The following is a 27,995-nucleotide window of genomic DNA, read 5'->3' as shown; positions in this document are numbered from 1 at the left end:
GCGATGATGGTCTGGAATGTAACATTACTAATCCTAATTTCTGTTTTACCCCGAGGCTACCGGTCACGATCGGACAAGCGCGAATGACATACATATATGTGCAGCAAACCACTATCCTGACTGTAACAGATGATTTGAAATACGATTTGTACCAGTATGAGAGTGAATTGGCTGCACCAATACCCCAGCTGCCCAAGAATAAGAGATACCACGTTCTCAAGAAGGAGCTGCGCCAGCTGGGCAAGGACATTGAGACAGACCTTCGCTACATTCCGTGGTATATGAAGGCGTGGAATTGGGGACTAAATGTTAATATCCACCCGTGGATACGTATCATATCACACATATTGGTGGCAGCACAATTAGTCTTAGTTCTTGGTTATGCTTTCATGTTTTGCTCATCCTGCAGAAGACGCCACGCCCAGCAGATAGTAAAGGTACTTGAGGAAAGGAAGCATCTGATGAGTAGTGGAATTTAACCGCTGACATCACGCACATATTCCTCCCTAACCCATCGGCTGATCACCAAACAGGGGGCGGGACAAATTGGCATAACTTAGTTTAGTGTGGTCTCATGGGCTGGGGTAGCCAAGGACCAAAGGGGGGGTTCGAAGTGGATTTTTAGTGAAGGGTAACATAGGTGCCCTGCAGCTTGCACACAGGATGACAGCGGAGACAGAAGCACCAGCCACGAACTAGGGAGGTAAAACCATGTGGGGAACAACAGATAAGATCGTAAAGATCATGTGACAATCAACAATTGTGCATGCGTGCTTCAAGCCAATTAAAACAATTTAACGAATTGTGCATGTGGGCTTTAAGCCAATTAGAACAATGTGCACGAGGTATCCACAGCTTTTGTACACTTAAATAATAGAAATTGAAGTCACTCGAGACAGCGAGGAATGAGCGAAAGGAGCTCTAGCTGTACTCCCTGATCAGCCTTTAGTTACCTCCGCGGACTGTTTGTATTGTACTGTTGAATAGTTTTGTGTTTTAAATAAACTGCTTGGCTCTTTACCATTTACAGACTAGTGTGCAGACTTAATTATTTAATTTCGCCACAACAGAGTGGTTTTGATCGAGCAAGTAGGGAGAAACTGTTCACTCTGGCAAGTGGGTCGGTAACCAAAGGTCACAGATTTAAAATAGTGGCTAAAAGAACTAGAAGGGAAATGAGGAGAATTGTTTTCACACAGAGGGTTGTTAAGATCTGGAATGCACCATCTGAAAGGATGCTGGAATCAGGTTCCACAGGAACTTTCAAACGGTAATTGGACGAGTCCTTGAAGAGGACTAGTTTGCAGAGTTCTGGGGATAAAGTTGGGGTTTGGGACTAAATTGGACAGCTCTTTCAAAGAGCCGGCACAGACACGATGGGCCGAATCACCTCCTTCTGTGCTGTTAGATTCTATGATCAGTGTGAAGACGCTGGTGTCCCTTAAGGCTCTTCGAGCTTTTAAAGCTCTTCCCACAGTCAGAACATTCAAAGGGTCTCTCATCAGTGTGAGCTCGCTGGTGTCCCTTCAGATCCTGGGGGCTTTTAAAGCTCTTCTCACAGTTAGGACACTGAAATGGTCTCTCATCAGTGTGAACTCGCTGGTGTCCCTTCAGTTCCTGGGGGCTTTTAAAGCTCTTCTCACAGTTAGGACACTGAAATGGTCTCTCATCAGTGTGAACTCGCTGGTGTCCCTTCAGTTCTTCGGAGCTTTTAAAGCTCTTCTCACAGTTAGGACACTGAAATGGTCTCTCATCAGTGTGAACTCGCTGGTGTCCCTTCAGATCCTCGGAGCTTTTAAAGCTCTTCCCACACTCAGAACATTGAAATGGTCTCTCATCAGTGTGAACTCGCTGATGTACCAGCAGGTTGGAGGGCTGAGCGAATCCCTTCCCACACACGGAGCAGGTGAACGGTCTCTCCCCAGTGTGAACTCGCTGATGTACCAGCAGGTTGGAGGGCTGAGCGAATCCCTTCCCACACAATGAGCAGGTGAATGGTCTCTCCCCAGTGTGTAAGTTTTGGTGTCTCTTCAGCTCCCAAGAGCTTTTAAAGCTCTTCCCACAGTCAGAACATTGAAATGGTCTCTCATCAGTGTGAACTCGCTGGTGTCCCTTCAGCTTCCTGGAGCTTTTAAAGCTCTTCCCACAGTCAGAACATTGAAATGGTCTCTCATCAGTGTGAACTCGCTGGTGTGTTTGCAGGTGGGATGAACAAACAAATCCCTTTCCACACAATGAGCAGGTGAACGGACTGTCCCTGGTGCGACTGCGCCGTTGAACTTCCAATGCAGACGGGGAACTGCAGCCCTTCCCGCCGTCCCCACCTTTACCCGGTTTCTCCCTGGTGTGACGGTGCGCGTGTCTCGCCAGGTCAGGCGATCGGCTGAATCCGCGTCCACACACCGAACACATGTTCGGTTCGTCATCGCTGCGATCGCTGCTCTCTGCTTCCATGTGCAAAGGCCGATGATATTCAGGTCCTGATGAATCGAGTGACTCTGTCAGAGCTTGACGTGATGTTTGGTTATGAGCTTCCCGCCTATAACTGCTCCACTTCTATAACCCTGTAAATTGAGTTCAGAAAAGGATCAGAGGCAAACTGTTGTTTAATTTTCCCCTTTCCGAACCTAGGGGCAGTGAAGCTGATTTTCAGGCCCCAGCTGCTGCACAGGTTGGTTGAAAGGATCAGCAGTAATGGCGGCTGTAATACCCACAAGCCCCGACGCTCCAGAAAGCGCTCTGCTGACGCTGAGTCCCGCGCATGTGCTCATGGCCCCCGCGCTCCCCCCTCTGCTCTACAATCGCCCGTCCCGATCGGTCCGCAACACGCATGCTCAGCGCACAAAACCCCGCGGTTGGAACATCGGGCGCGCATGCGGAGCCACAACATCTGGTACGCGTGCGCGGCTCAGGTGGGGGCGAGTTGGTGTTTCGCCTCAGCCGCCAGGGAGGTGCGCATGCACAGGATGACCCAACATTCATCCTGTCAGCAAACACTCCCTCATTTCTTTAATAAAAACAGAAACTGCTGGAAATACTCAGCAGGTCAGGCAGCATCTGTGGAGACAGAAACAGAGTTAATTTTTCAGGTCGATCACCCTTCGTCATAAACATAGAAACATAGAAGATAGGAGCAGGAGTAGGCCATTCGGCCCCTCGAGCCTTCTCCGCCATTCAATGTGATCATGGCTGATCATCCAAATTAAGTACCCTGTCCCTGCTTTCTCTCCATATCCCTTGATCCCTTTAGCCTTAAGAAATATATCTAACTTCTTCTTGAATATATTTAATGAATTGGCCTCTACTGCCTTCTGTGCTAGAGAATTCCACAGGTTCACCACTCTCTGGGTGAAGAAATTCCTCCTCATCTCTGTCCTAAATGGCTTACCCCTTATCCTTAGACTGTGACCCCTGGCTCTGGACTCCCCCACCATCGGGAACATCCTTCCTGCATCTAGTCTGTCTAGTCCTGTTAGAATTTTATAAGTTTCAATGAGATCCCCTCTCATTCTTCTAAACTCCAGCAAGTATAAGCCCAATCGACCCAATCTCTCCTCATACGTCATTCCTGCCATCCCAAGTGTCAAGTTGGTGAATCTTCGCTGCACTCCCTCCATGGCAAGAACATCCTTCCTCAGATAAGGCGACCAAAACTGCACACAATGCTCAAGATGTGGTCTCACCAAGGCCCTGTACAATTGCAGCAAGATATCCTTGTTCCTATCCTCGAACCCTCTCGCTACGAAGGCCAACATACCATTTGCCTTAACCACCTGCTGCACCTGCATGCTTACCTTCAGCGACTGGTGCACAAGGACACCCAGGTCTCGTTGCACTTCCCCTTCTCCCAATCTATTGCCATTCAGATAATAATCTGCCTTCCTGTTTTTGACACCAAAGTGGATAACCTCGCATTTATCCACATTATATTGCATCTGCCATGCTTCTGTCCAATCACCCAACCTGTCCAAATCATACTGGAGTTTCTCGGCATCCTCCTCACAGCACACACGCCCACCCAGCTTTGTGTCGTCTGCAAACCTGCAGATATTACATTTAGTTCCCTCATCTAGATCATTAATATATATTGTGAATAGCTGGGGTCCTAGGACCGATCCCTGCGGTACCCCACGAGTCACTGCCTGCCACTCGGAAAAAGACCCGTTTATTCCAACTCTTTGCTTTCTATCTGCCAACCAGTTCTCTATCCAAGTCAATACCTTGCCCCCAATCCCATGTGCCTTAACTTTACGCGCTAATCTCTTATGCGGGACCTTATCGAAAGCCTTCTGAAAATCCAGATACACCACATCCACTGGTTCTCCCTTATCTATTTTACCAGTTACATCCTCAAAAAATTCCAGTAGATTAGTCAAGCACGTTTTACCTTTTGTAAATCCATGTTGACTTTGTCCGATCCTGTCACTGTTTTCCAAGTGCTTTGCTATTACATCTTTTATAATGGACTCTAGCATTTTCCCCACTACCGATGTCAGGTGCACCAGTCTATAATTCCCCGTTTCCTATCTATCACCTTTTTTGAATAGTGGGGTAACATTAGCTACCCTCCAATCCATGGGTACTGTTCCAGAGTCTATTGAATTTTGGAAGATGACCAGCAATGCATCTACTATTTCTAGGGCCACTTCCTTAAGTACCCTGTATGTAGATTATCAGGCCCTGGGGATTTATTGGCCTTCAATCCCGTCAATTTCCCTAACACCATTTCCCTACAAATACTGATTTCATTCAGTTCCTCCCTCTCATTAGACCCTATGTTCCCCGACCTCTCTGGGAAGTTGTTTGTGTCCTCCTTTGTGAAGACAGAACCAAAGTATGTATTTAATTGGTCTGCCATTTCTTTGTTCCCCATTATAAATTCCCCTGATTCTGACTGCAAGGGACCTACGCTTGACTTCACCAATCTTTTTCTCTTCATATATCTATAAAAGCTTTTACAGTCAGTTTTTATGTTCCCTGAAAGCTTACTCTCATACTCTATTTTCCCCCTCTTAATTAATCCCTTTGTCCTCCTTTGCTGAATCTTAAACTGCTCCCAATCCTCAGGTTTACTGCTTTTTCTGGCCAATTTATATGTCCTCTACTTGGATCTTATGCTTTTTAAAAATTCGTTGATGGGATTGGGTGTCACTGGCTAGGCCTGCATTTAGTGCCCATCCCTAATTGCCCTTGAGAAGATGGTGGTGAGCCACCTTCTTGAACCGCTGCAGTCCATATGGTGTAGGTACACCCACAATGCTGTTAGGAAGGGAGTTCCAGGATTTTGGCCCAGCGACAGTGAAGGAACGGCGATACAGGTCCAAGTCAGGATGGTGTGTGGCTTGGAGGGGAACTTGTAGGTGGTGATGTTCCCATGCATCTGCTGCCCTTGTCCTTCTAAGTGGTAGAGGTCGTGGGTTTGGAAGGTGCTGTTGAAGGAGCTTTGGCGAGTTGCTGCAGTGCATCTTGTAGATGGTACACACTGCAGCCACAGTGCGCCAGTGGTGGAGGGAGTGAATGTTGAATGTGGATGGAGTGCCAATCAAGCGGGCTGCTTTATCCTGAATGGTGTCGAGCTTCTTGAGTGTTGTTGGCGCTGCACTCATCCAGGCAAGTGGAGAGTATTCCATCACACTCCTGACTTGTGCCTTGTAGATGGTGGAAAGGCTTTGGGGAGTCAGGTGAGACACTCGCCGCAGAATTCCCAGCCTCTGGCCTGCTCTTGTAGCCACAGTATTTATATGGCTGGTCCAGTTCAGTTTCTGATCAATGGTAACCCCCAGGATGTTGATAGTGGGGGATTCAGCGATGGTAATGCCATTGAATGTCAAGGGGAGATGGTTAGAGTCTCGCTTGTTGGAGATGGTCATTGCCTGGCACTTGTGTGGTGCGAATGTTACTTGCCACTTGTCAGCCCAAGTCTGAATGTTGTCCAGGTCTTGCTGCATATGGACACGGACTGCGTCAGTATCTGACGAGTCTCGAATGGTGCTGAACAGTGTGCAATCATCAGCGAACATCCCCACTTCTGACATTATGATGGAGGGAAGGTCATTGATGAAACAGCTGAAGATGGTTGGGCCTAGGACACTGCCCTGAGGAACTCCTGCAGTGATGTCATGTGATTGAGATGAATGACCTCCAACAACCACAGCCAATTTCCTTTGTGCTAGGTATGATTCCAACCAATGGAGGGTTTTCCCCTTGATTCCCATTGACTTCAGTTTTGCTAGGGCTCCTTGATGCCACACTCGATCAAATGCTGCCTTGATGTCAAGGGCAGTCACTCTCACCTCACCTCTTGAGTTCAGCTCTTTTGTCCATGTTTGGACCAAGGCTGTAATGAGGTCAGGAGCTGAGTGGCCCTGGCGGAACCCAAACTGGGCATCAGTTAGCAGGTTATTGCTGAGTAAGTGCTGCTTGATAGCACTGTCGACGACACCTTCCATCACTTTGCTGATGTTTGAGAGTAGACTGATGGGACAGTAATTGGCCGGGTCGGATTTGTCCTGCTTTTTGTAGACAGGACATACTTGGGCAATTTTCCACATTGCCAGGTAGATGCCAGTGTTGTAGCTGTACTGGAACAGCTTGGCTCGGGGCGCAGCTAGTTCTGGAGCACAAGTCTTCAGTACTATTGCCGGAATGTTGTCAGGGCTATCCCTAATTTCCCTTGTTAGCCACAGTTGAGTCACCTTCTTTGTTTTATTTTTATGCCAAACAGGGATGAACAAATTCGATAGTTCATCCATGCAATCTTTGAATGTTTGCCATTGCCTATCCACCATCAACCCTTTGAGTGACATTCCCCAATCAATCCTACCCAACTCGCGCCTCATACCATCGTAGTTTCCTTTATTTAAATTCAGGACCCTAGTCTCTGAGTCAACTACTTCATTCTCCATCTTAATGAAGAATTCGATCATATTATGATCGCTCTGACCCGTCAGAACTGCTTGTTCTTTAGTGTCAGCCAGTGGCTCAGTTGGTAGCACTCTTGCCTCGGAGTCAGAAAGTTGTGGGTTCAAGTCCCACTCCAGAGACTTGAGCACAAAAATCTAGGCTGACACTCCAGTGCAGTGCTGAGGGAGTGCTGCACTGTTGGAGGTGCCGATTTTTGGAGTAGACGTTAAACCGAGGCCCCGTCTGCTCTCTCAGGTGGACATCAAAGATCCTATGGCACTATTTGAAAGAGGAAAAGCAAAGAGAGGGCATGAAAAATATTGGCAAGGAAAACAAGTGGAGCCTATTAGGGACTATAAAGGTAACCTGTGTGTGGAAGCGGAAGACATGAATATGGTTCTTAATGAAGACTTTGCGTCTGTTTTCACAAAAGAGAGGGACGATGTAGACATTGCAATCAAGGAGGAGGAGTGTTGCAGTGGGGAAAGAGTTAAACGGACATCGCTGGCAGTTTCACTGAATGGTGTAATAAAGACCATACTTTGCAGTAATAAGCTTTTTCTAAGTTGCTGAATTGGCAGTGGAGATAACATAGCCAGACATGGAACCAACAGAGGTCAGAGGTGCAACAACAGCTTGACATATACTTTTCCGATAATAAGGCGGTACTTTAATGTAACGCGGCATAGGCAACCAATCAGTGAAGATGCATGCGGGCCACGGTCCAATCGGGTGGCAGGAATGAATTGTGCATGAGATGGCCATGTGTATTGTAATGTATAAAAATGTAGTGTTTGCTGTGGCAATTTGGAAAGGTCTGGCTAAGACAGAGCAGACTGTCTCCCCACCGGGGCAATAAAGACAACTTGACTATCGATCTAAAACCGTGTGTCGAGTGTTGGTTTAAAATACTCCACAACAATTGGCATCACAAACAGGATTCGAACCTGTGTGGGCATTGCTAGCCACCCTCCAGACACTTAAGAAAGCTGGCTTTAAACTGAACCCCCCAAAAAAAGGCAAAGGTTGGACTGTCCAAAGTAAAGTATCTAGGGCACGAGATTAGCCAGGGGTATAAGGCACTCCCGCAGGAACAAAAGGCAGCCATAAAAGACATGCCAAGGCCAGTGACCGTCCGGGGAGTGAGGAAAGTGTTGGGACTGTTTAACTACTGCAGGAATTTTATATCAGACTTTGCAGGGAAAGCAGAGCCGATTTAACGGTTAGTTAAAGGGGGAGACCCGCCACTGATAAGATAGGATGGGAATCGGAGCATGACAAGGCTTATGTAAAATTAAAAGCAGCCCTGACATCCGCACCCGCACTAGGATTGCCAAATATAGTCAAACCATTCCATATATATTATAGTATAGACGGGAACTTCTATAATGCTGTAGTCACCCAAGAGTACGGGGGAGATATGAGGCCAATTGCCTATTACTCCACCCAACAAACCCCCGTGGCTAAAGGAATGGCGCGATGTGTGGCGGCCCTCGACTGCGCCGCATGGGCGGTGCGGATATGCGAGCCTGTCACTATGTCAGGACAGCTGATATTACACACACAACACAGTGTGGACCTGCTAAACACAGGCAAAATGAAGGCTGTATCAGACAGAAGGAGGGCAGCTTGGGAAGCAGTATTGATACCCAAGGACAGATTAGTCCAGATCATAAGGGAACACAGAGTCAACCCCGCAGAGGGAATGCTAACAGAGGGTGAGGCACACAAGTGTCAGTTAGTACTCGAAGAAGAGGTCAGAGGAACCGTATCAGAATCGCCCCTTGAAAATCCCCAAAACACCTTTTATGTAGACGGATCGCGCCGAGATATAAATGGGGAGCCACACACGGTTGGGCAGTAGTATCCAAGAACGGAGAAACAGTCGCTAAGGGAGGGCTTGAAGGGGGAACCTCAGCTCAAGTAGCAGAACCAGTGGCTCTCACAGAAACATTGACATTGGCAAAAGGAAAACGAGTAAATATATACACCGATAGTGGGTATGCGTTTGGGGTAGTGCATGTTTATATGATAGCGTGGAATAGGAGAGGATATGTAACCTCCGGAGGAGGACCAATACAGCATGAGGAGGTAGTGAGAGACCTAGTAGAAGTGGTAAAAGGAGAAGAGGTAGCAGTGATTAAAATAAAGGCACACCGCAAGATAGTGAGCGAGCAACAAACAGGAAATATGCTAGCTGATCAGGCAGCAAGAGCAGCAGGTAGAATAACAGCAGAGGAAGTGAACATTAAAAGAATCCAAGAGGAGACTGAAATGGAGGAGCAGGAGCAGTGGACAAAGAGAGGCGCAGCTAAAGGTAGAGATGGAATATGGAAAAAGGATCACGGGGTGACCGGACTGACACCATCTGAACTCAGGACTGGACGAGCAATGTGTCTGCCGGAAGGAGTAGCATCTGGTAGCGAGGGACTAGGACCCTTAAAAGATAAAATTAGGAAATACGTACAAACATTGGATAATCAATTGAAGGAGCTCAAACAAGAAGTTCAAGAACAACAAGACATCAGAGATAAAAATATACAAAAGCAGGGGGCCTCGGAGTCCCTACCCAAGGTGGGCGAGCAGGTATTTGTTAAAATATTGCCAGAGAGATCGGGATTCTCACCTAGCTGGACCAGACCATTTGAGGTTATCATGACCAGCAATACGTGCGCATGTATAGATATGAGGGGAAAGGGTAGATGGAAACATTGGACCCAATTAAAACGATAAAGCAATAACCCATCTGATCTTAAATCCCACAGGAACAATGGAATAAACACCGGAGATAAACTAACCTCTGGTGACGACCAGGCTTCTGCTTAATTTACAGGGAAACTTCACCATGAAGGTGGGATTACTGCTGGGACACGAAATAAGCAAAGGGACATCCCACATTACACGACAAGTACATGATGAAGAAGCACCATGTTTTAATGGAACAATCACATTCAGAGTCTCATCCACGGCTCCCAATACACAGAAAGAAGAGACAAGCGAACCGAGGATGCTACAATGTCCAGATATGAAACCTGGACCCATGAATGGACTAGTATTATTTACCGAGGGAGAACAATTGTGTCGTAACGGGAGACACAAAATTGTACCGGTACTAATGAACTTAACCATGTTACAATGGCCAGGATATTGTGAAAGGTTTACTAAAACTAGAGAATTGTAAGCATATACGATGAAGAATGTCATTAACCAAGCTGATGATCCGACAGGGGCCACTAGTTTCAGGGGACATGCTGCATTCCACCAAAGGATTAAGAGGAGCTTAGGAACCGATATACTCACGGGAATAAACACGGGGACATCATTCATTAATGCCCTAGATATACAAGGAGTCCAGAGCCATGTGGAACGACTACAAAGGGTAATACAACAGATTTTAGAGAAGGAAACTGGTTTGGTTCGACAAGGATCAGAGTTGGGAGGACATACGATAAGGAAATTACTCGAGGGAATCAAGGTTATAGAGGACCATGCTAGCATTATCAACAAACTAAACCATAGAGATGAGGAACAGGCAAAAGACGGGGTAGGGAGAGGCTTGTGTCATGCCTATGGCCAATGGATCACCGGACAGTTAAAACATAATCTGGCACAGATAGAGCGAGGCGAGGTACCAGACTGGATTAACAGCACACAGCTCTATGGCCTGAGCCATAATCCAGGCCCTCGGAGTGCTTGTACCCTCAAAGGGATGACCAGAGTATATCCAGTGATACAAAAATGTAAAGCAGAAGTGACAGCAATGATAGGCATGGTACTCCTGATACCAGTGGTGGGACTAGACATGACTCCATACCCACAGTACCAGGTAACAAACATAGGCATAGTGAGGGGCGAGACATATCTCCAATACTATCCAATTGATACCTATGCCATCAGGAAGAATGGTACTATGAGAGGAGTCTCCCTAAACGGATGCCACGGGAAAGGCACGCTTACGATATGCCCACATCCGGTAGGAGAAGGCCGTAAGGATGAGTGCGGCTATAATAAGACAGAGGGATGTGTGTTGGAATTATCACGTTGATCACCATCACACCCGCTCGAGATATAGAGGCGAAGGGGAGTATTGTATAGCCACCACAGAGACCGAGTACCAATATAGTAACCTTGTATGTGCAATCACAATGCCTAACTTTTGCTTTACGCCAAAGGTCCCTGTGACAATTGGACACACCAGATTGGTGTATGTACATTCAAGGGAGGAGATAAAACTAAATGTGCCAGATAGTCTAAAGGATGAGTTGGTTAATTATGAAGATCCAGTCAGGGCCCCAATACCCCGCCTGCAAGAGGATCTGCAAGAAATGAAAGAGGATTTAAGTAAGATGGTGAAACAGTACATAGTGCTGCAAAGGGATCTTGGGGAGTTAGAAAGGGTGGAAATGTACCTTTTAAAGCTGAATATAGTTACATGTGCCCCTTTTTGACAAACAAAATGGAGTCCCGGTTGTTGTGTATGTAATATGTGTGCTACTTTGAACCTATGGACAGGACTGCACTACTTGTTGGGCGTAGTGATACGCAGTACCACTCCTGGCCATAGGGGTATAAATAGTACTGTGGGTACTGATCTCCCCTCAGTTCCCGCCTGTGGGCATGAAGTAAAGACCTATGTATAGTCCCTACCTCCAACCAGTAAAGACCTGTTTGAGTTATACGTTTAAGTCTTTGTGTTAATTGTTCAATACAATACACATACTTAACACTGGCGACGAGTCAGGTTCTTACCCTGCGGCAGTTGAAGAGAGGTTTCAAACATCACCACCCCACTAGAAGCGACAGGCTTTAGGACTCTGAAGCCTCCATCAGCGACTGAGCACTGGAGTGCAGCAAACATCCTGACAGCTTCCAGCGACTGACAGAAGTCTTTCTGCAGTTTCCTTGTTCAACCTAGGTGGTGGGGTAAGCCGTGCAGTGTTGGCTGCAAAGACAGGGCTGGGGAAGTTGGAGAAGATAAGGGCGATCGCAATCCCTGATAAGAGCCGCGGTGAAAAGCGCGAGCGGGTAAGCCAGAGGCCGGGAGCCGCTTCAAGTGCGAGGCGCAGCGCGGGCCAGCGATCGGAACCAAAGATAAGGGCCGCACTCGGGGGCTGAAGGGAGACGGCGTCGGGGGGACGGGTGAAGACCGCCAAGCGCGGGAAAACCGCCATTTTGTGGGCGGAGGACGACGGCAAGAGCGGGAAGCCGCCATCTTTGATAACAAGTAAACAAAATAAAATCTGAGAAATTGCAAATCTACAATGCCTAAACACGGGAATATTAGCACCTTTGATAGTGACCTCGAAGATTGGGCCATATATGTTGAAAGAGTAAAAAATTATTGTAAGGCCAATAAAATTCGTGACCAAGATAAAGCTCTAACATTATTAAATTTAATGGGTGCGAAGACATACGGGCAATTGAAACACCTGTTATCACCAGATGAACCGGCGGATAAGACGTTCGATGAGATTGTTACTGTCCTGAAAGATCATCTAAACCCCACGCCGCTGATGCTAGCGGAACGATTTAAATTTTACGACAGAAGGCAGCTACAGCATGAAAGCAATGCTGATTATTTGCTGGAATTGCGTAAATTAGCGAAATATTGCCAGTTTGGAACGGGACTGACAGAGGCACTTCGAGACAAATTTGTGTGTGGTTTATTTAAACAGGATACACAAAAGCGACTGCTCGAGGAGAATGAGCTGACGCTTGAGAAGGCGGTCACTATGGCAGCAGCACACGAAGCCGCAGCGAGAGGCACGGCAGTAATGCAGCTACGGTCACCGGAGCTCAGTGCACACAAATTGGGTGTGAGTTCTGGCAAATGTTATCGTTGTGGAAAGACAACGCATGATCAGAACCAGTGTTGGTTTAAAAACCAAGAATGTAGAACTTGTGGTAGGCTTGGACATATAGCTAGAGTATGCAGGTCAGGGAAGAAGACCAGCAACAAGAAGTCACCGCAAGGAAAATACGCAAAGGTACACAAGGTGACCGAACAGGAGTCCGATTCAGACGCTAGCAGTAATGAACTGGCTAGCTTAAGCTGTAATGAACTGGCTAGCTTAAGAGTACTCAACGCTGGTAAGGGTGCAGACCTCCAGACAATTTGGGTCACTCTTCAGATAGAAGGAGTCCAAGTAAAACTGGAATTGGACACTGGATCGGCATTGACGGTCATAAATAAGAAAGATTACGGAAAGTTATTCCAACATATTCCCCTACAGGATACGGGGATTATATTGAAAACATACACGGGGCAAAGAGTGTACCCCATCGGGAAAATAGAGGTTGCAGTGGTCCACAAGGGCGAAGACAGTCAAATAATGGACTTATATGTGATATCTGAAGGAGGTTCTCCACTACTAGGACGGGAGTGGATTAGGAAAATGAATATGGACTAGCATTTCCTACAAACAATAACGAGTGAGAACTCGGTGAAGATAGTCGGCCCAGACTCTGGAACGGATGATGGTAAGCCCAACTCAGGTGCAAAAGACAAAGGGCTAGATTTTCAGTATAGACAGTTTTGGGGCGCTAACCTTAGCGCCCGCCCGAAGTTAGCGCCCGCCCCAAAGTAGCGCCCCGTTGCCGGGAATTCAGTGGCTTCGCCCTAAGAGGTTGGTGGAGCGCTAAAAGAGGCGTTCCACTACTCTCTTTAGGCGCTAAGCCGGCGGTCCAGAGGGATAGCGCCCAGGCGGGGCGCAGCACGGGTGCGGTCATTTTTGCACTGACAGCAGACCCCGTGGTGCCGACCAGCTCTTAAAGGGGGAAGGGACGAATTAGTCTGCTGCCACGCCCTGCACACTGCAGCCTTGCAAAGAGGCCTCAACACTACTGCTCAGCCCCAGGGAGTCATGGCAACGCCAGAGAAGGCCCGTCAGCGTGCCCTGCGCTTCTCAGAGGGTGATCTGGACATCATGCTCACAGCTCTGGAGGTGAGGCGCAAGATCTTGTTTCCAGACAGTGGGAGGAATCCAACCCACCACGACTACACCAAAGCCTGGAAGCAGATCGCCCAGAGGGTGACATTCACCGGCGAGGCCCCCAGGACCCACACACAATGCCGTAAGAAGTACAACGATCTGACCAGGATTGTGAGGGTGAGTAGCCTTTCCAGTCTCCTCCTCATTCTTGCATGTACACCTGACATGATGGGCAAAGGGACCTGAAAGTCCTTTTGGCCAGCCCTCAGCCAGCAGCATTGGGACAGTCATGAGCATCAAATGGCCATTCGGCACTCTACACTTTGGCCAAGCTATTCCACCATGGGAGGCAGTGCACACTACATCAGGGCTTCACTCTGTCCAAGCTATTCCACCATGGGAGGCAGTGCACACTACATCAGGGCTTCACTCTGGCCAAGCTATTCCACCATGGGAGGCAGTGCACACTACATCAGGGCTTCACTCTGTCCAAGCTATTCCACCATGGGAGGCAGTGCACACTACATCAGGGCTTCACTCTGGCCAAGCTATTCCACCATGGGAGGCAGTGCACACTACATCAGGGCTTCACTCTGTCCAAGCTATTCCACCATGGGAGGCAGTGCACACTACATCAGGGCTTCACTCTGTCCAAGCTATTCCACCATGGGAGGCAGTGCACACTACATCAGGGCTTCACTCTGGCCAAGCTATTCCACCATGGGAGGCAGTGCACACTACATCAGGGCTTCACTGCGCCCTTACAGCCCGTCCTTTCTCTTGCAGGCTAAAGTAGCGTTTAATCGCCAGGCCCGTGCCAGGGGTGGCCGCGCCAAGCTGCAGAAGCTCACTCGGCTGGAGGAGCGCGTGTGTGTGCTCATGGGAGCACGTGTGATTGTCCCCACAGCGTGCGGTGTATCCGACCCTCCACTGCCCGGCAATGGTAAGGACCTCGCCTTTTGGCCCTCTCGCGTCGCACTGGCCCATCCGAGCTACCTCCTTTGCCACTGTCCCACCAATGCGCTGAATCCCACCAGTCCTAACTCCCTCGCTGACGCCGTCTCCTCACTCTGAAGCTACTCTTGTGCATTCCTGCTTTCAGCTGGTGACGACCAGGACCCTGAGGCTGCCAGTGACAGCACCTCCAACCAGGAGGAGGAGGAGGAGCAAGCCGGACCTTCGGGGGAACAGTCACGTCCCGCAGGAGAGGAGGAAATGCTCGACACCTCCTCACTGGACGAGTGCCTGGAGGAACTGTCGCAGGGCAATGCAGCTTCTGGGACCAGTGGCGTCCAGCCACCCAGCAGCCGTGCGCGTGGCCCGCGGCCTTCCCCCCAAAGGGGGGAAGGATCAGAGGGGAGTGCTGCTGCTCGGCAAACTCGCCGTCACCAACGCGGCAAGGGTCCCCTAGTTCGGCCCCCTCCTCCCCAGCGGGAGAGTCGCGACTCCAGTCCGGACACCTTCACTTCGGAGGAGGTGCGGAAGCTCGATCAGATGGCCGACGACTCGGACCGGCGCCACACGGAGCTCATGAGCGTGGTGGGGCGCATGCCTGAGGCCATCGAGTCGCTGGCGACCAGTGTGCGCGAGTTCGGGGCAGCAACTGCCGCGACTGGCCGCATGCTAACTGATGCCGTCAAGACCCTGGCGGATGTGATGCGCGCGCACACCAGGACCAGAGGGCCACTCACTGCTGCCACACGCGCTGTCTCAGGCAGGCATCGCCAGGGCAGGCGCCGCGCTGGACCATCCCAGCAAGCCGGCCGTCGGCTGATTGCTGCGGATCCTGCAGTGCGGGCCCGGCCGAGTGCCACCGCGCCACAGCACCAGCCAGCGCATCCCAGACGCCAGCTGGCCCACATTGCACCATCCGTCGCCGCCATTCCCCCTCTGGGGCGTCAAGGGCAAGCGGCTGCAGCTGATGGTGGCCAGGCTCAGGCGCGCCACTCAGGAGACGGCCCCTCGAGGCCCAAACGCCGTGTAGGCCGCCCCCCAGTGGCATCTGGCGGAAGGGCATCTGAGCCTCAGGCGCCTTCCCCCAGCCTCGCAGCAGCCACTGGGCAGAGCTTGCGAAGGAGCAGCAGGCAGGGCAGGGGAGGCAAAATGCTGGCCAAGGTCTCGCCCTCGCGGGCCACTCAGTAGAGGGTGTGGCCAGCTTTCCTTTAATATGGCGGTGGCCATCTTTATTTTGCCCATGGTTGTGCTTTTGGAGGGCTTTTTTTTTGCGTTAGGCCGACGTTGAGGCCCGGTTTCAATAAAGGTGGAGTGGCTCCTCCCCAGTTTGTGGGAGTGAGTCGTTTGTTGGGCTTTTTGTGGGGCCCGTTTATTGTTTTTGGGGATTCATGTGGGAAGGGCTTTTCATTTTTGTTTAATAAAAAATTATCTTTATTCATGCAGTCTCCATGGTTGTTCTTCTTAGTGTTTGTTGGCTTCGCCGGCTGAGGGCTTGCGGAGCGGCTGCATTCATCTTCCCTCATGGCCCCTGGCCATTCCCTGACAGGGGGCTTAGAAGTACCGTGTAATAAGGTGGCGTCGTGCGGCCCTTGGCCCTGGTCGCTCCCTCCTGGGAACGTACTCCTGCTCCTCCTCCTCCTCCTCCTCCTCCTCCTCATGCTCCTCCTGCTCCTCCTCCTGAGGTGCTGGTCCAACGTCAGGTGGCAGTGCCTGAGTCCTGCGGATAGCCAGGTTGTGTAGCATGCAGCAAACCACCACAAATTGGGAGACCCGGTCCGGCGAATACTGGAGAGCTCCTCCGGAGCGATCAAGGCAGCGGAACCGCTGCTTGAGGACCCCAATAGTTAGCTCGATGATGTTGCGGGTGGTTTGATGGCTCTCGTTGTAGGCCTCTTCAGCAGCGGTCCTGGGCGCGCGGAGCGGGGTCATGAGCCAGGTGCACAAAGGATAGCCTTTGTCCCCGAGTAGCCATCCTCTTGGGGGAGGCTGTGCCTGGAACATGTCATGCACAGTACTCTGCCGCAGGATAAAGGCATCGTGGCTGCTGCCTGGGAAGCTGGCATTGACTGCCATGATGCGCTGCTTGTGGTCACAGACCAGCTGCACATTCAGAGAATGGTAGCCCTTCCTGTTGCGATACTGCTCGCCATGCTCCAGAGGGGCCCGCAAAGCCACATGCGTACAGTCAATGGCGCCCTGCACCAAGGGGAATTCCCCGAGTCTGGAAAATCCCAATGCGCGCTGATGCTGGCTCTCCAGGGCCATGGGGAAGGAGATGAATTGGCTTCTCCTTCTGAACAGTGCTTCGGTCACCTGGCGGATGCAGCGATGCGCGCCGTACTGGGAGATGTTTGCTATGTCCCCAGCAGCGTATTGGAAGGAGCCGGTGGCATAGAAGTTCAATGCCACTGTCACCTTCACTTCCACCGACAGAGACGTCCTGCACCTGAGCTTTGGCCGCAGATCTCGGCGAAGCAGGTGGCAGATCTCTGCAATCACCCCCTTCCGGAATCGGAGCCTTTTAACACATCGCGCGGCACTCATGTTTAGGTAGGAGCGCTGCTGGCGGTATAGCCTGACTGGGTAAGGCCTACGTGGCCGACGCCTGTAGCCCCCTCTGCCTCTAGCCAGGGCTGCCCCTCTCACAATACGTCTGCGAGCCCTACGGACATGGAGCTGCAGCTCCGCGTTGGCACCCCATGCAACCCCCATCAAATCCTGGCAAACACTCTAATTTCCAAATGGCCACTTGCAGCGCTGTTGCCTGAGTCCAAAAATACCTGGCTCTTGCTGCTTGAAACCAGTTAGCTATCCTCCTTGTTGTGTCTCCAGGAATGCGTTGCACAAGACTGTTTTCTGAAATAATGGATGGCCTTTATACTGGAGAGGACGTTCCCTTTAATTAGCGCCCCCCGGGGCCCGCGCTGGTTGTGTTGCGTTCCTTTTTCCAAACGCTCCGGCCGCCCGCCGCACAATGGGGCGGTCCGACTGAAGTTTGCAATCGGGGCGGCCAAAGGGCGTTGCACGAGGATGTGACGTCATTTTCTGCGCGCGCATCCGGGCGGGCGCTAAACTTTGCGCCGGCGCTAACGGGCAACTTAATTTGGGGCGGGGCGCAAACTGCGCTGCGCCCGGGCGCTACACGCATAGCGCCCGGAAATCACTTCTCTTAAGGCGCTAACTGCTGGCGCAAGCAACTGAAAATCTAGCCCAAAGTTTCAGCACAGAATTCCACTGAGCAACAACAACATAGTTTAACTGTGGATTCTGAGTCTGGCAAGTCTACTGATGTGCCCATTTCTGAGGGACACCGGGCTCGAACTCAACTCCATTTCAAACTACAACAGCAATTAGAACAAATGCTTCGCCGTTGTGAGCAAGAGTTGAATGCAACGAAAGAGTTCTTTGATATAGAGTTGGAGAATCTGGAAAGACAACAGAAGCAGCTGATGGAGAAAATGGAGCAGGAGCACACAAAACGTCTGATGTCAGAGGAGTTAACGGTCAGCCAACTCCTGCATATGCTGAAGGACAGGACTCTGAAATGGGAAAAACTTGAACACGAACTTCAATATTCAAACGAAAGGGGTTCGGAGCTCTCAAAGGTTATTGGAAGAGCTGAGGTGGCAACACAGACTGAGATGACTGCAACAGAGCAGCCCTTGGATGCCAAAAGTACGCTGACTCACGTCAACGTAGAACAACAGACCGCTGAAACAGCTGCTCCGGTAGAGGGATTGAATAGTCCGATCAATCAATCTCCAAAAGAAGTTGAAGTAGTAAAATCTCAAATGAGGTCATTAGTAAACGACTTGCTGAAAGCCCAGAAAAAGCTGGATGAAGAGGTACGCATGAAGAAGTCTCTTCAGGAAAGATGTCTGGACTTGGAACAAAAGCTGGCTAACGCCCAGCTGGGTATGGAGGAAATAGAAGACCCTCTCGCTGGCCTAGATCAGGACGACACCGAATATTACTATGTCCTGTCCTGCCCAACTTGTAACTTCGACTCCCACCATACAGAAATCATGGAGGAGCACCGAAAGTCTACGGAACATCGGGAGAAGGTGGCTCTACTACGGAAAAAGGAGAGAAGGAGGAACTGCGCATGCAGCTGGCAGCTGACAGTGGAGCCCAGAGAGTCTCCAAGAAGCAGAAAAGGAAAAGTCGAAACAGAAGATGACCCATCTGAACCATTATTACCTCTACCAGATCACACACGTGGTCCCTCCGAACGGAGCCAATTCAGTTCGGAAGTTCAAACTGTTAAATCCATGGAAGGACTATTGAATGAGTCACTCCAGCAACGTGAACCGACTCCACCACAGAGATTGAATCTGTGAACTGTTTTCCGCAGAGACTGAATCTGTGATCTGTTTTGACATGAAGTTATCTATGTATCTATGTTATTCTGTTATGTAAACCTGAAGTTATATATGTATATATGTTATTACGTTATGTTAAATGGGGAGATGACTGTAAAGCTAGGAAGGGAGGAATGTTGTGTATGTAATATGTGTGCTACTTTGAACCTATGGACAGGACTGCACTACTTGTTGGGCGTAGTGATACGCAGTACCACTCCTGGCCATAGGGGTATAAATAGTACTGTGGGTACTGATCTCCCCTCAGTTCCCGCCTGTGGGCATGAAGTAAAGACCTATGTATAGTCCCTACCTCCAACCAGTAAAGACCTGTTTGAGTTATACGTTTAAGTCTTTGTGTTAATTGTTCAATACAATACACATACTTAACACCGGTCCTCCCAGAAGCCTCTGCAGAAATGTCCTCTATTCCTTCCTTAAACATATTAACCTTGACTAAGCACTGTAAACTGTTGCTTATCTGCATTGCAAACAAAGACCATTTACATGAGTAAAGGGAACCTTACGCAAGCCACCTGGCCAGAGGCTTGGCCACCAGATAACAGAAGAAACATACTGTATGAAGTATCTACATTCCATTCAATACTGATGGGCTTAATTAAATAGTCTAGAATAAATAACTACCCATTGTATTATCAATAGTCTTTCGCTACGCCAGACTTTAGAAATATGTAGAAACTTAGTTAAAGATTGAAGAATTCTTTGTCCCTTTGTCTGACTTGAAAGACACATGAAGAAACCATAACCTGTTTACTTTACTGTATAAATGTGTTGTTAATCTGTAATTCTGGAGAGTCTCTGCTAGCCTTTGACTGAGCGGGACGCTCTCCTTGCGACAAGTAAAAATTTATTAAAAAAGAACATCTACCGGAGCTGATCGTTTCAGAGTCCCATTGAGAGTCGAGATTTCGACAAAAGGGACATTGAGGTAGAGCTACAGGACGTCCCGTGGTATGAGAAGCTGTGGGATTGGGGAGTGAATGTCAACATACACCCATGGATCCGCATCATTTCTCATACATTAGTGATAGTACAGTTAGTCATGGCTATAGGATGGGAAATAGCAGCATGCACCGCTTGTAAAAAGAAACGGACCAAACAAAGAGCTAAAGCGAGTCGGAAAACACAAGATTGCTCTAAACATGATGGGTATGCAGGGCCTCCCGAACCAGCGCCCGATCACCGCATGGGGCAGGAGGCACAGCGATGCTTCTACATGTGGCTTAACTTGGGCAAGGGCCAAGTACCAAAAGGGGGGCTTGCAGTGGGGAAAGAGTTAAACTGACATCGCTGGCAGTTTCACTGAATGGTGTAATAAAGACAATAATCTAATGGGCCTTTTGCAGTAGTAAGCTTTTTCTAAGTTGATAACATAGTCGGATGTGGAAACCATAAGAGACCTAAGAGGATGTAAGTTCTGTTCTGACAGGGAAGTAAACCAATGAAAGAGGCCGAGAGAGGCAGGAAAGGAGGACAATGAGTCAGAAGTACAATGTTGATGAGACCCATCTGGCATAAACAAAGGTCATGGGTGCAACAACAGCTTGTGGGATAACGGCCGATAATAAAGGTGGTGCTTTAATGTAACGCAGCATAGGCAACCAATCAGTGAAGGTGCATGTGGGCCAAGGTCCAATCGGGTGGCAGGAATGAATTTTGACATGTGTATTGTAATGTATAAAAATGCAGTGTTTGCTGTACCAATTTGGAAAGGTCTGGCTAAGACAGAGCAGACTGTTTCCCCACCATTGCAATAAAGACAACTTGACTATCGATCTAAAACCTCGTGTCGAGTGTTGGTTTAAAATACTCCACAACAGTGTCGTCACGGACAAATTATTCTAAAGAGCTTTTAAAATCTACAAGATACGGGACTGAAGACGTTCCTCAAACGGAGGGGGGACAAATCCCAGGGACATGATGGTTTCCATCCGAGGATTCTGAGGGAAGCCAGGGGAAGGAATAACGGAGGGTCCCCGAGTATTAATTGGCTGGCACCTTTCCCCACATTACAACAGCGACAGCAATTCAAAATCAATGAATTGGCCCTGAAGTGTTATGGGCATCCTGGGGTCGTGAAGGGCGGCGAGTAAATGCACCCTCGCCTCTGAGTCAGAGGTTGTGGGTTCAAGTCCCACTCCAGAGACTTGAGCCCAAAAATCCAGGCTGACACTCCAGTGCAGTGCTGAGGGAGTGCGGCACTGTCGGAGGTGCTGCCGTCTTTCAGATCAGACGTTAAACCGAGGCCTCGGCTGCTCTCTCGGGTGGACGTAAATGATCCCAGGGCACTATTTCGAAGAAGATTAGGGGAATTATCCCCCGTGTCCTGGCCAATATCAACATCACTAAAAAAAACACAGATTATCTAGTCATTATTACGTTGCATAGAAACATAGAAAAATAGGAGCAGGAGTAGGCCATTCGGCCCTTCGAGCCTGCTCCACCATTCAATATGATCATGGCTGATCCTCTATCTCAATACCATATTCCCGCTCTCTCCCCATACCCCTTGATGCCTTTTGTGTCTAGAAATCTATCTATCTACCTTCTTAAATATATTCAGTGACTTGGCCTCCACAGCCTGCTGTGGTAGAGAATTCCACAGGTTCACCACCCTCTGAGTGAAGAAATTTCTCCTCATCTCAGTCCTAAATAGCCGACCCCATATCCTGAGACTGTGACCCCTCGTTCTAAACCCCCAGCCAGGGGAAACATCCTCCCTGCACCCAGACTAGCCCTGTCAGAATTTTATACGTTTCAATGAGATCCCCTCTCATTCTTCTAAACTCCAGTGAATACAGGCCTAGTCGACCCAATCTCTCCTCATACGACAGTCCTGCCATCCCAGGAATCAGGCTGGTGAACCTTCGCTGCACTCCCTCTATGGCAAGTATATCCTTTCTTAGGTAAGGAGACCAAAACTGCACCCAGTACTCCAGGTGTGGTCTCACCAAGGCCCTGTATAACTGCAGTAAGACATCCTTGCTCCTGTACTCAAATCCTCTTGCAATGAAGGCCAGCATACCATTTGCCTTCCTAACTGCTTGCTGCACCTGCATGTGTGCTTTCAGTGACTGGTGCACAAGGACACCTAGGTCCCTTTGTACATCAACATTTCCCAATCTATCACCATTTAAATAATACTCTGCCTTTCTGTTTTTTCTACCGAAGTGGATAACTTCACATTTATCCACGTTATACTGCATCTGCCATGTATTTGCCCGCTCACTCAACTTGTCTAAATCGCCTTGAAGCCTCTTTGCATCCTCCTCACAACTCACAATCCCACCTAGTTTCGTGTCGTCAGCAAACTTGGAAATATTACATTTGGTTCTCTCATCCAAATCATTGATCTATATTGTGAATAGCTGGGGCCCAAGCACTGATCCCTGCGGTACCCCACTAGTCCCCACCTGCCACCCAGAAAAAGACCCATTTATTCCTGTTCTCTGTTTCCTGTCTGTTAACCAATTTTTAATCCATGCCAGTATATTACCCCCAATCCCATGAGCTTTAATTTTGCACACTAACCTCTGATGTGGGACTTTAATCAAAGGCCTTCTGAAAATCCAAATACACCACATCCACTGGTTCTCCCTTATCTATTCTACCAGTTACATCCTCAAAAAACTCCAGTCGGTTTGTCAAACTCGATTTCCCTTTCATCAATCCATGTTGACTCGGTCTAATCCCGTTGATATTTTCTAAGTGTCGTGTTATCACATCCTTTATACTCGAGTCTAGCACTTTCCCTACTACTGATGTTAGGCTAATAGTGGGGTTACATTTGCCACCCTCCAATCTGCAGGAACTGTTCCATAATCTATAGAATTTTGGAATTGCTGTTTGTGGGATATTGCTGTGCGCTAATTGGCTGCCACTTTTGCGACATTACAACAGTGACTCCACTTCATTGGCTGTAAAGCGCTTTGGGACGTGCGATGGACGTGAAAGGCGCTATATAAATGCAAGTCTTTCTTTTCTTTCTTTAAGTTCTTTGTTTTTCTTTTTCACTCCATTTTGACCCAGACTGTCGAGCAATGGAGGGGTTATCATAGAATCACAGAAATTTAGGACACAGAAGGAGGCCATTCGGCCCATTGTGCCTGAGCCGGCCAAAAAACAGCTTTCCAGCCTAATCTCACTTTCCAGCTCTTGGCCCGTAGCCCTGCAGGTGACAGCACTTCATGTGCATATCCAAGTACTTTTTAACTGAGATGAGGGTTTCTGCCTCTACCACCCTTTCAGGCAGAAAGTTCCAGACCCCGACCACGCTCTGAGTGAAAAAAGTTCTCCTCAACCCCCCTGTAATCCTTCTACCAATTACTTTAAATCTATGGCCCCTGGTTATTGACCTCGCTGCTAAGGAAAATAGGTCCTTCCTACCCACTCTATCCAGGCCCCTCATAACTTTATACACCTCAATCAAGTCTCCCTCAGTCTCCTCAGTTCCAAAGAGCAGTTAGTAACAGAGATTGGAGAAGTTTGCGGCTTTTCTTTGCACTGAAGCAGCGAAGGATGAGGGCCAGCCTGATGGAGGTCCTCAAGAATATGAGAGTTATTGATCAAAGGCAAATGACAGATTCCTCTCTGGGCACCTCAATGTCAGCATGCTTGTTGGGGTTTAGAACGCACATGCTCAGGGGCAGCGGAGTCCCAGGACCAGCTGCTAGTGCACATGCTCAGGGGCCCAGAGTCCCAGGACCGGCTGCTAGTGGGCATGCTCAGGGGCAGAGTCCCAGGACCAGCTGCTAGTGGGCATGCTCAGGGGCAGAGTCCCAGGACCAGCTGCTAGTGCGCATGCTCAGGGGCAGCGGAGTCCCAGGACCAGCTGCTAGTGGGCATGCTCAGGGGCCCAGAGTCCCAGGACCAGCTGCTAGTGGGCATGCTCAGGGGCAGAGTCCCAGGACCAGCTGCTAGTGCGCATGCTCAGGGGCCCAGAGTCCCAGAACCAGCTGCTAGTGGGCATGCTCAGGGGCAGAGTCCCAGGACCAGCTGCTAGTGGGCATGCTCAGGGGCAGAGTCCCAGGACCAGCTGCTAGTGGGCATGCTCAGGGGCAGTGTCCCAGGACCAGCTGCTAGTGGGCAAGCTCAGGGGCAGCGGAGTCCCAGGACCAGCTGCGAGTGCGCATGCTCAGGGGCCTAGTCCCAGGACCAGCTGCTAGTGGGCATGCTCAGGGGCAGAGTCCCAGGACCAGCTGCTAGTGGGCATGCTCAGGGGCAGTGTCCCAGGACCAGCTGCTAATGGGCATGCTCAGGGGCAGCGGAGCCCCAGGACCAGCTGCGAGTGCGCATGCTCAGGGGCCTAGTCCCAGGACCAGCTGCTAGTGGGCATGCTCAGGGGCAGAGTCCCAGAACCAGCTGCTAGTGGGCATGCACAGGGACAGCAGAGTCCCAGGACCAGCTGCTAGTGCGCATGCTCAGGGGCAGCGGAGTCCCAGGACCAGCTGCAAGTGCACATGCTCAGGAGCCCAGAGTCCCAGGACCAGCTGCTAGTGGGCATGCTCAGGGGCCCAGAGTCCCAGGACCAGCTGCTAGTGCACATGCTCAGGGGCCCAGAGTCCCAGGACCAGCTGCTAGTGGGCATGCTCAGGGGCAGAGTCCCAGGACCAGCTGCTAGTGCGCATGCTCAGGGGCCCAGAGTCCCAGAACCAGCTGCTAGTGGGCATGCTCAGGGGCAGAGTCCCAGGACCAGCTGCTCGTGGGCATGCTCAGGGGCAGAGTCCCAGGACCAGCTGCTAGTGGGCATGCTCAGGGGCAGTGTCCCAGGACCAGCTGCTAGTGGGCAAGCTCAGGGGCAGCGGAGTCCCAGGACCAGCTGCGAGTGCGCATGCTCAGGGGCCTAGTCCCAGGACCAGCTGCTAGTGGGCATGCTCAGGGGCAGAGTCCCAGGACCAGCTGCTAGTGGGCATGCTCAGGGGCAGTGTCCCAGGACCAGCTGCTAATGGGCATGCTCAGGGGCAGCGGAGCCCCAGGACCAGCTGCGAGTGCGCATGCTCAGGGGCCTCGTCCCAGGACCAGCTGCTAGTGGGCATGCTCAGGGGCAGAGTCCCAGGACCAGCTGCTAGTGGGCATGCTCAGGGGCAGTGTCCCAGGACCAGCTGCTAATGGGCATGCTCAGGGGCAGCGGAGCCCCAGGACCAGCTGCGAGTGCGCATGCTCAGGGGCCTAGTCCCAGGACCAGCTGCTAGTGGGCATGCTCAGGGGCAGAGTCCCAGAACCAGCTGCAAGTGGGCATGCACAGGGACAGCAGAGTCCCAGGACCAGCTGCTAGTGCGCATGCTCAGGGGCAGAGTCCCAGGACCAGCTGCTAGTGGGCATGCTCAGGGGCAGAGTCCCAGGACCAGCTGCTAGTGCGCATGTTCAGGGGCAGCGGAGTCCCAGGACCAGCTGCTAGTGGGCATGCTCAGGGGCCCAGAGTCCCAGAACCAGCTGCTAGTGGGCATGCTCAGGGGCAGAGTCCCAGGACCAGCTGCTAGTGGGCATGCTCAGGAGCAGAGTCCCAGGACCAGCTGCTAGTGGGCATGCTCAGGGGCAGTGTCCCAGGACCAGCTGCTAGTGGGCATGCTCAGGGGCAGAGTCCCAGGACCAGCTGCTAGTGGGCATGCTCAGGGGCAGAGTCCCAGGACCAGCTGCTAGTGGGCATGCTCAGGGGCAGTGTCCCAGGACCAGCTGCTAGTGGGCAAGCTCAGGGGCAGCGGAGTCCCAGGACCAGCTGCGAGTGCGCATGCTCAGGGGCCTAGTCCCAGGACCAGCTGCTAGTGGGCATGCTCAGGGGCAGAGTCCCAGGACCAGCTGCTAGTGGGCATGCTCAGGGGCAGTGTCCCAGGACCAGCTGCTAATGGGCATGCTCAGGGGCAGCGGAGCCCCAGGACCAGCTGCGAGTGCGCATGCTCAGGGGCCTAGTCCCAGGACCAGCTGCTAGTGGGCATGCTCAGGGGCAGAGTCCCAGAACCAGCTGCTAGTGGGCATGCACAGGGACAGCAGAGTCCCAGGACCAGCTGCTAGTGCGCATGCTCAGGGGCAGCGGAGTCCCAGGACCAGCTGCAAGTGCACATGCTCAGGAGCCCAGAGTCCCAGGACCAGCTGCTTGTGGGCATGCTCAGGGGCAGAGTCCCAGGACCAGCTGCTAGTGGGCATGCTCAGGGGCAGAGTCCCAGGACCAGCTGCTAGTGCGCATGCTCAGGGGCAGCAGAGTCCCAGGACCAGCTGCTAGTGGGCATGCTCAGGGGCCCAGAGTCCCAGGACCAGCTGCTAGTGCACATGCTCAGGGGCCCAGAGTCCCAGGACCAGCTGCTAGTGGGCATGCTCAGGGGCAGAGTCCCAGGACCAGCTGCTAGTGCGCATGCTCAGGGGCCCAGAGTCCCAGAACCAGCTGCTAGTGGGCATGCTCAGGGGCAGAGTCCCAGGACCAGCTGCTAGTGGGCATGCTCAGGGGCAGAGTCCCAGGACCAGCTGCTAGTGGGCATGCTCAGGGGCAGTGTCCCAGGACCAGCTGCTAGTGGGCAAGCTCAGGGGCAGCGGAGTCCCAGGACCAGCTGCGAGTGCGCATGCTCAGGGGCCTAGTCCCAGGACCAGCTGCTAGTGGGCATGCTCAGGGGCAGAGTCCCAGGACCAGCTGCTAGTGGGCATGCTCAGGGGCAGTGTCCCAGGACCAGCTGCTAATGGGCATGCTCAGGGGCAGCGGAGCCCCAGGACCAGCTGCGAGTGCGCATGCTCAGGGGCCTCGTCCCAGGACCAGCTGCTAGTGGGCATGCTCAGGGGCAGAGTCCCAGGACCAGCTGCTAGTGGGCATGCTCAGGGGCAGTGTCCCAGGACCAGCTGCTAATGGGCATGCTCAGGGGCAGCGGAGCCCCAGGACCAGCTGCGAGTGCGCATGCTCAGGGGCCTAGTCCCAGGACCAGCTGCTAGTGGGCATGCTCAGGGGCAGAGTCCCAGAACCAGCTGCAAGTGGGCATGCACAGGGACAGCAGAGTCCCAGGACCAGCTGCTAGTGGGCATGCTCAGGAGCAGAGTCCCAGGACCAGCTGCTAGTGGGCATACTCAGGGGCAGTGTCCCAGGACCAGCTGCTAGTGGGCAAGCTCAGGGGCAGCGGAGTCCCAGGACCAGCTGCGAGTGCGCATGCTCAGGGGCCTAGTCCCAGGACCAGCTGCTAGTGGGCATGCTCAGGGGCAGAGTCCCAGGACCAGCTGCTAGTGCGCATGCTCAGGGGCCCAGAGTCCCAGACCAGCTGCTAGTGGGCATGCTCAGGGGCAGAGTCCCAGGACCAGCTGCTAGTGGGCATGCTCAGGGGCAGTGTCCCAGGACCAGCTGCTAATGGGCATGCTCAGGGGCAGCGGAGCCCCAGGACCAGCTGCGAGTGCGCATGCTCAGGGGCCTAGTCCCAGGACCAGCTGCTAGTGGGCATGCTCAGGGGCAGAGTCCCAGAACCAGCTGCTAGTGGGCATGCTCAGGGGCAGAGTCCCAGGACCAGCTGCTAGTGGGCATGCTCAGGGGCAGTGTCCCAGGACCAGCTGCTAGTGCGCATGCTCAGGGGTAGAGTCCCAGGACCAGCTGCTAGTGCGCATGCTCAGGGGCAGAGTCCCAGGACCAGCTGCTAGTGGGCATGCTCAGGGGCCCAGAGTCCCAGGACCAGCTGCTAGTGCGCATGCTCAGGGGCAGAGTCCCAGGACCAGCTGCTAGTGGGCATGCTCAGGGGCAGAGTCCCAGGACCAGCTGCTAGTGCACATGCTCAGGGGCCCAGAGTCCCAGGACCAGCTACTAGTGGGCATGCTCAGGGGCAGAGTCCCAGGACCAGCTGCTAGTGCGCATGCTCAGGGGCAG

General features: G+C 51.4%; 2 protein-coding genes across 2 annotated transcripts in view; one reads left to right on the top strand and one right to left on the bottom strand.

Annotated features, from left to right (window-relative positions):
- Positions 1-27,995, top strand: part of LOC147082080 (uncharacterized) — a 108,686-nt gene that overhangs the window by 35,012 nt on the left and 45,679 nt on the right. The window lies entirely within an intron of this gene.
- LOC147082081 (uncharacterized) overlaps positions 801-27,995 on the bottom strand; it is a 32,132-nt gene continuing 4,937 nt past the window's right edge. The window contains exon 2 of the mRNA XM_085980462.1: positions 801-2,564. Within this exon, the coding sequence (XP_085836588.1) occupies positions 1,405-2,454 (1,050 nt within the window). The 5' untranslated portion in view covers positions 2,455-2,564 and the 3' untranslated portion in view covers positions 801-1,404. The remainder of the gene's footprint in view (positions 2,565-27,995) is intronic.

This window comes from Somniosus microcephalus, unplaced genomic scaffold (assembly GCF_052327205.1).
Source record: "Somniosus microcephalus isolate GS21.2 unplaced genomic scaffold, FLI_Smic_1.0 scaffold185, whole genome shotgun sequence".
In the NCBI taxonomy this organism is placed as follows: Eukaryota; Metazoa; Chordata; class Chondrichthyes; order Squaliformes; family Somniosidae; genus Somniosus; species Somniosus microcephalus.
The sequence above is the reverse complement of the archived record's forward strand: the minus strand, read 5'-3'. Positions and strand labels throughout refer to the sequence as shown.